The 8,521-nt window shown below is 39.4% G+C and overlaps 1 protein-coding gene across 1 annotated transcript in view; it reads left to right on the top strand.

Annotated features, from left to right (window-relative positions):
* LOC107591196 (SH3-containing GRB2-like protein 3-interacting protein 1) overlaps positions 1 to 8,521 on the top strand; it is a 104,741-nt gene that overhangs the window by 27,757 nt on the left and 68,463 nt on the right. Inside the window, exons 4-5 of the mRNA XM_016280277.1 lie at positions 6,264 to 6,288; positions 6,759 to 6,803. Coding sequence (XP_016135763.1) covers positions 6,794 to 6,803 — 10 coding nt within the window. The 5' untranslated portion in view covers positions 6,264 to 6,288; positions 6,759 to 6,793. The remainder of the gene's footprint in view (positions 1 to 6,263; positions 6,289 to 6,758; positions 6,804 to 8,521) is intronic.

Genomic DNA, 8,521 nt, shown 5'->3' with positions numbered 1-8,521 from the left:
TTCCTCGACTGAAGCACGACCCTCAGATCGGGCCTCGCCTTAGAAGCCCCTGACTTAGAGCGCCGCCGTCCTCGGTCCCGCTGCGGGGGAGCACGAGAGGCAACGCTCTGTTTTTGAACCTCCCTATATGAGGATTGAGGGGGTGAATCCTCGACGCTCTCCACATCAACCTCCTCGGAGAAGTGCCGAGCCTGCTCTCCGGGGGGAAGTAGGCGCAGAACGGTCTTCCGATCCCAGCGAGCGGGCAGTGGATCTGGCAGGTGAGGAAGAAGATAGGGACTCGCCCGTCTCCATTCCTTCCACCAGATCCAGCTGCGAACCCCACGAGTGCAGCTGCGGGCCAGCACCGTGAGGAACGCTGGTTAAGGCTCCCTCCTCAAAGCTTTAAAAATCCTACAATGTGATTTTCTGGATTTTTTTTTCTCATTTTGTCTCTCATAGTTGAGGTATACCTATGATGAAAATTACAGGCCTCTCTCATCTTTTTAAGTGGGAGAACTTGCACAATTGGTGGCTGACTAAATACTTTTTTCCCCCACTGTATATATTGTCTGAAAATAAACCTTCAATTGGTTGTATTTTTTTAATTTTGAACTCATCGAAAACATAATATTTTATGTAGCGTGGGCAAGGAGGAACACACACAGTCTGTAACGCGATCTGCTTTCGCCATTTTTTTTGTCTTTAGTTTAGACATCATCTGCTGGAGCTTATACTTTTGAATGCTTGTGCAACTTTTTTTGGACAGACAACAATAAATAAGACTCACAGAACATAGATCGTGACCGACACACACAGAGAGCTTTGCTGAATGACAGAAAGCTAGCGCCGGCTGCACCTCACATGCTCTTAAAGCTTCCTGGTCATGACGTCACCCGCCTCTGACGTCTGGCCCATCGATTCGACTGATTACACATATGATTCAAAGCTTGGTATCGCTGAAGGCGTTCCCCTAGCGTTTTCCGACGCAGCTCGATTTCCCGAAGGGGAACTATCAAAGCTTGTGTTTTATTTACAACGGCTGCAGTGACAAATAGTCAACAGCAGGGGCAGATTCATTTATATTTACAGTACATTTGGACACTTTTATCCAAAGTAACTTGCAGTGCATTCAACATTCATTTTTTGAGAATGAAATCCATGATATTGGCATTGTTACTGTCATGCTCTACCAGTTGAATTACAGGAACTTATTTTAATTTGTATTTTAATATTTTTGAATGTTTTCTTGATCTTGTGTGTGTGTGTGCGCGTGCGTGTGTGTGTGGTTGTACAGTGTGTTTGTACTCTGTTGGGTTCTTGTCATTGTGTGCTAGTGTTTGTCCTCTGCAGAGAAATAATTGGACTGTTCTGACCTGTGTGTTCTTTCATGTTTTTTTTTTTCAGATTGCTGTCTATCTGATTCCAGTTTCTTTGACACACTCCATCACAGTCCCTTTCATCTCTTTACTTAGCACCTAGAGACGCTGCTGATTGTGTCTCATAGAGATTGATAAAGATCACTAAAGAGCCTCTTACTGGATAGTTATTGAAATTGTGTTGGTGTGGTAGCATCATTTTGTATGCGTCTGTCTGCACATATGTGCTCTACTCTGGGTCTCATTAGGGCCTTTCGCACTGCAGGAACCTTTTCATAGTACCAGAACTAATTGTGGAACTACCCACTTTTCGGCGTGTTCGCACCGCCGGAACTGGGAGCGATTTTAGTACCGGACTGCCTTTTTCGAGAACCAAATTAGCTCCTACTCCAGAGCAGGGTCTAACCAGCACAACTGGTACTAATCGTGACGTAAGTAGACATTGATTGGCCAAACGCGTATGAAAACGCCCTCACCCGCCATGATTTAAAACGCCGTGTAAACATACTGTAAACATGTCAACTTATTTCTCAAGTATGGAGAACAGCGATAGATGGACGGACGCTGAAGTGCAGGCACTTGTAGCAAATGTAGCACTGCCAGTTGTCGTTGGAGATTCTTAGTCCTCCTTTCCGTTCTTTCAATTGCTTTACGTATACGTCGACTTTCCATGTCCATTATTGTGAAACCCGCGAGACAACAAAAACAGCTCAGATCACAGCGTCCTCCATCCTCCTGTTGTTAATGTTGTTCTTTTATTCTGTTGTTGAACGCCGTGCACAAATGACGACGCTGTCGACCGGCTTACGTCACTTCTTAGTACATACTCTCGGTGCGAATGCAACCCTTTAAATGGTACTGGGAAATAGTTCGCGCAAAATCGTCCCAGTACTTTAGTACCGTACATTTAGTTCTGGAACTAAAGCGGTGCGAAAGGGCCTATTGTCACTGTGTTCCTTTTCATGATGTGTTACTGAAGTGCTATTTTTTGTATTGCACAGTACAGTATGTTGAGTTCTGAAAGTTTTTGGTGCCAATTTTCACAAATATGGTGCACTTTGGTGTCCCGTGACTTTTGTGAAAGCACTAGAGGTATAAACTCAACAGAAAAGTAAACCACTGGACCATGGCAAGTAGGCAGTAAATACATCAAATGTCGTATCCCTTATAAAAAATGCCTGAGAAGTCTTGACCTTTCTAATATCCAACTACTCACATATATATTGTCTGAAAATAAACCTTCAATTGGTTGTATTTTTTTAAATTTTGAACTCATCGAAAACATAATATTTTGTCCAACATCCAACACCTTCATATAACCTATGATTCTCATTTTGAGGCGTCTAAAGTGGAGGTTTTCTATAGTACGCTCATTCAGTACCATAATGCACAGCAATGGAAACTATACAGACAAAATGGTCTCAAGTGAAATGATTTTGAAATGTTTTTGCAACAATTTTATCAGTGTCTGAATTCACACTATATAGAGAATAGTGAATGTGGTAATAGGTGCTGATTTAGGATACAGCTATAGTGTGTTTATTGTTTTTTGTCTGCTTCATTTGGCTTTCCTCCCTTTTCTCGCTTTTTCTAACATGAGTTATTTATGTGTGTGAAAGTAGGTGTGTGTTTACCCCCACCCTTTTACTCTTTCCCACAAATATCCTTTGACAAATATTTTGAACCCAGGCGGGTTTGGGAGGATGTTGACTGAAGTTTGTGGTTGATGGTAGATGGTTCATGATTTGTAGCATTTTAAATCATGTTTAATTGTAACCTCGTGTGTACTGTAATATATTTTGTTTCTATTTTAGCTACACTACCATTCAAAAGTTTGGGGTCAATATTTCTTTTCACTTTCACTCAGCAAGGATGCATTAAATTGATCAAAAATAACCTTAAAATGTTTATATTGTTGTACTGTTAAAATATTCTCTTTCAAATAAATGCTGTTCTTTTGAACTTTCTATTCATGAAAGAATCCTGAAAAAAATGATCAGCTAGTTGCTAGCAAGCAGCAAGTTCAAACTAGACGGACATTTAAGGGATACGTACAGTCATGTCACTTATTACAGCATTTCACCACATAAATAATTATGGGAATAAGAGATATTGATTTGAGATTCAACTGTTTTGAAATCTTAACTGTTTGTTATTTTATAATCCATTAAATTGTACAAAGCAATAGTCACAAAATGGCAGCAGCTGCGCTTGTATGAAACGACAGAGCGGTTCTGCGATACCATAGATTACACCATTAAATGATGAGCCTGTATTATCAGCTTTTACCTGTTGTTACTGAGGAATAATGTACCTCGGAATGTCACAACTGACCAATCAGAATAAAGTATTGCACAGAGCCGTGTAATAGTAAGCAATATCAAACTTCAAACTTTCAACACTGATAAGAAGACAGCAAATTAGCTGTTTCTTGAGCAGCAAATTAGCTATTCATACAGAACGATTTCTGAAGGATAATGTGACACTGAAAATTCAGCTTTACCATTGCATGAATAAATGACGTTTTAAAATGTTCAAATAGAAAACAGGGTTTCACTTTATTTTGATGGTCCCTTTAACACATTCTGTTGACTTTAAGTAATGTTGCACCTACATGTCTACAAACTCTCATTAGTAGAGTATTAGTAGACTGTTAGGGTTAGAATAAGTTGACATGTACTTGCAAAGTTACTTATAGTCAGTAGAATCTCTGTTGGGAGACCATGACAATAAAGAGTTAGCAGATATTAAGCAAACAGTCTACTAATACTCTGATGAGAGTTATTAGACATGTACAGTAGGTGAAACATTACTTATTGTCAACAGAATGTTCAAAAGGGACCATCAAAATAAAGTGTTTTAAACCGAAAACAGTTCTTGTAAATTGTAAAATATTTAGCAAGAAAACTACTTTACTGTATTTTTGATCAAACAAAAACGAGCATAAGAGACATCTTTCAAAAACATAAAAAAGTCTTACTGACCCCAGACTTTTGAACAGTAATGTAAAAAATGTAATATATGTATAGCAAAATATAAAACATGATTTTTTAAAAATCTATTTAGATGTTGTAATATTGCACACAGAAATAACATTCATTCAGTTAGGGTTCTTTCCGCTTCTAAATAGTGTGTTTGTCCATATAACTCTCTCTCCTGCTGCCCTGTTGTGAGAGCAGCCAAAGTCCGTTTTCCTTACTAATAGCGACAAGCTGAATAAAATAATGTCAAAGTGAGTGAAAGAGAAAAATTACAGTTTGTTCTTATAGTTGGGATTAGACCTTAACGCTTTATTTACCAATATGTGTGTAAACACAGACACAAACACACGTGCACCTGCACACTGGAAGGGTAAGATCGGGTCCACTGGGAGGTGTAGGGGGGTTATAGAGGTGGGGTGAAATGGGTGGAGTGGGGGAGGGGAGGTATTCACAAGACGGCATCTGCTGTAATAGGGTGGTGTGATTCTGGGTATGTTTTGTGGTAGGGCAGACTGTGTTGAGGTATAGTACAGATTGAGAATGTGTCCACATTTTCAAGATTGAGAGGAAGCTAAGTGTGGGTGGGTGGGTATCCCCATCAAGGTTTGGGTCTCTGTGGCCTATATTGTGTTCAGACAGGCGGAAGACTACAGACAGAGGGTGCTAGAAAGACCGTGATAAGGGAAAGAGATGCTCACATGGACCAGAGCATGACTTAGGTGAACAGAGGCTTGAGAATGAAACCGCATCTCGTCTTAACCATGAGAATAAAAAGAGTGTCAGGTTGGAGAATAGCCACACAGAATACACACATATTTGTATCCTAGTCCTGTGAGGACTAGGATACAAATGCTCATTTATTAAAGAAATGTCAGAATCTTGCATTTTCAGTTTTCACACACACACACAGCATATAGAAGTTTGGGGTCAGTACTTTTATTAGCAAGGATGCATTACATTGAGCTAACGTGATAGTAAAGACATCTGTAATATATAAAAAAAATTATTTATGTTTCAAATAAGTGCTGTTCTTTTGAATTTTCTTTTCATCAAAGAATCCTGAAAAAATGGTCACAGTTTCCACAAAAATATTAAGCAGCACAACTCATAATAATAAGAAATGTTGAGCACCAAATCAGCTTATCACAATGATTTCAGCTTTGCCAGCACAATAATAAATTACATTTTAAAAATATAAAACTATAAAAAAGAAAATAGTTATTTTATATTTCAACACCATTTCACAATGTTACTGTTTTAACTGTATGTTTGATGAAATAAATGCATGGGTGAGCATAAGAGTCTTCAAAAACATTCAAAAATATTACTGACCACAGACTTTTGAATGATAGTGTACATTAGATATTTTATATTTATGGTTTTATTTTATTTTTTTAAACATCAACATTTTTAAACGTATTATTTTAAATCAAGTAAAATTCAAGAATATGTTCCTCACAAAATGATCAGTCCCTTAAAATTTGATCAAAACTGCAGCTGGTGCTTTTGTGAAAGAAGTAGCATTTTTTTAGTCCATCCAACCTTTTTTTGTCTTTTCATTAGTAATCCAAAGGGAGTGAACCACCTCCTCATATTAAATGAATCACAGCCCTCACACAAACACACAGCCTCTCTCTCCTCCCCTCCTCCTCTGTCACAAGTCAGTGTATTGAGTGCTGGCTCCACCCTCCATGGGGCAGCTACTGGTTCTGTCAGATGTAAAGTCACATTGATTGATTTTCCACAGAGATAAACAGGCAAACATGCAGGCATGGGCTGCCAGCTGAGTCTCACCGTGTACATCTACAAATGTAACCACGAAGAAACTGTATCTCAGTCTGTGTCTGTTCTCATGGACAGTTTCCTGTGTTTAGCTGTGCGGCACCCAACGTGCCATTAATCCAGTTCCTTTCTGTTCTGGCAGGAGTGGCACGCTGCACCATAACAAGGTAAGCTGTGTGCTTGTGTGAGTGTGTGTGTGTGTGTATGTGAATTCCCAGTGAGGATGCTGACAGAAGCGATGAACCGCTTGCCATGTGACATTCAGCAGTGTCCGCGGGATTGGCTGAGCTGAACGATGACCTCAGCAAGCTTTCCTCCCTCCCTCTCTCCCTCCCAGCAGCTCTCTCTCTCCCTTCCCTCCCTTCTTCTCTCGCTCTCTGTCTCTCTCCACTCTGCTTTTTTTCGTGCCCTCTTTTGAGCATCCTTTGGTGATCGTGTAGACCTCAGCCGCAGTGGCTAGAAGCAGCATCCATGGCCTAAACGCGGAGCCCTAAAACATCCACCGGCCCGTCGTACGAGGGACACGGGGACTTTAAACCCAAGGCTGGAAGTGTACTGTTTTTTGTTTTTGTTTTTGTTTTTTTTCCCTCTCCATCTGGTAACCAGGGGCTTCTCTTCTCCCCTCCTCCCGTTTCAGGCTCCTTGGAGATAGAGGAATGTAAATCTGCAATCATGATGGAAGGTGAGGGCTTGGTCTATTTTTATCTTATTGGCTCCTCTTTGCCTCTCTTTGCGTGTACGGCCCGGCATGTGCTGACTTTAAATGCCTTAAGCTGTCCGCCTATTTTGAGTGGCTTGACATTCCGACATTAACTCAATATAGAACTGAAGGTGCTGGATATCTCAAATATAGACACAAATCATCACATACACACACATCTCATATGTACACACACATATATGCATTTGTACTCTATTGTACAACAGCAGGCATATATGCAGTTTTTTTTTCTTTGTGTTTTCACCTCACCCCCCTTTAGATGGCTTTTCTTTGTAAAGGATTATTTGGATTTTGCAGTTACGGCTTATGTGCCCAGCTGGCCGCCGCTGAATTCTCTTTGTATATAGAGTTCACACACATACTCACGTACACATCATTCTGTAACGCAGCACTCATTTTTAATCGTGTGTCTGCTCAAGGCCATTTCTTTAGAGGGAGGTGTTCATGTGTGTGTAATTCAGTGTGTGCATGTGAACACCGCTGTCAGCTGTGTTTTGGAGGAAGAAACAGGATGGTTTGTTTCACATGTGTGACGGAGGTTTTTATGTAACTGTCGGCCCGACGAGAACATATCATTTATTTATAACATTGGATCAGATAAACTCAGTATCATGTCACCTGTTCCCAAACACTCTTGTCTGTCCTTTTGCATGAGTGGTTCATGTCATTTCTGATGTACAATCATGCTAAATCCAAGTCTAATTGATCGGTTAAGGGGGTTTAAGCATAAAATGTTTCTACAATTTACCGTGACAAGAGTAAAATGGCATGTATTCTTTGTGACATCAGATTATGTGTGTCATCCACCCCTTGTATATGGATTACAACGTGTTATGCAATTTATTGAGGCATGTGGAGAAACATCAGAACAAACTTGTTCACTCATTCTGTACATCTGCTGTATAACACATACACAAACACATATGTGACCCTGGACCACAAAACCAGTCGCTGCTGGGGTATATTTGTAGCAATAGCCAAAAATACATTGTATGGGTCAAAATTATTGATTTTTCTTTTATGCCAAAATCATTAGGATATTAAGTAAATATTATGTTCCATGAAGATATTTTGTAAATTCCCTACTCTAAATATATTAAAACTTAATTTTTGCTTGGTAATATGCATTGCTAAGAACTTCATTTGGACAACTTTAAAGGCGATTTTTTTCAATATTTAGATTTTTTTTTTTGCACCCTCAGATTCCAGATCTTCAAATAGTTGTATCTCGACCAAATATTGTCCTAACAAACCATACATCGATGGAAAGCTTATTTATTCAGCTTTCAGGTGTTCAGGTGATGTATAAATCTCAATTTCGAAAAATGGACCCTTATGACTGGTTTTGTGGTCCAGGGTCACATATGAATGTATATATATGTACACATATATACAGTGGGTACGGAAAGTATTCAGACCCCCTTAAATTTTTCACTCTTTGTTATATTGCAGCCATTTGCTAAAATCATTTAAGTTAATTTTTTTCCTCATTAATGTACACACAGCACCCCATATTGACAGAAAAACACAGAATTGTTGACATTTTTGCAGATTTATTAAAAAAGAAAAACTGAAATATCACATGGTCCTAAGTATTCAGACCCTTTGCTCAGTATTTAGTAGAAGCACCCTTTTGATCGAATACAGCCATGAGTCTTTTTGGGAAAGACCCAACAAGT

Source organism: Sinocyclocheilus grahami, unplaced genomic scaffold, assembly GCF_001515645.1.
Source record: "Sinocyclocheilus grahami isolate Dianchi unplaced genomic scaffold, SAMN03320097.WGS_v1.1 scaffold138.1, whole genome shotgun sequence".
Lineage (NCBI taxonomy): Eukaryota > Metazoa > Chordata > Actinopteri > Cypriniformes > Cyprinidae > Sinocyclocheilus > Sinocyclocheilus grahami.
The sequence above is the reverse complement of the archived record's forward strand: the minus strand, read 5'-3'. Positions and strand labels throughout refer to the sequence as shown.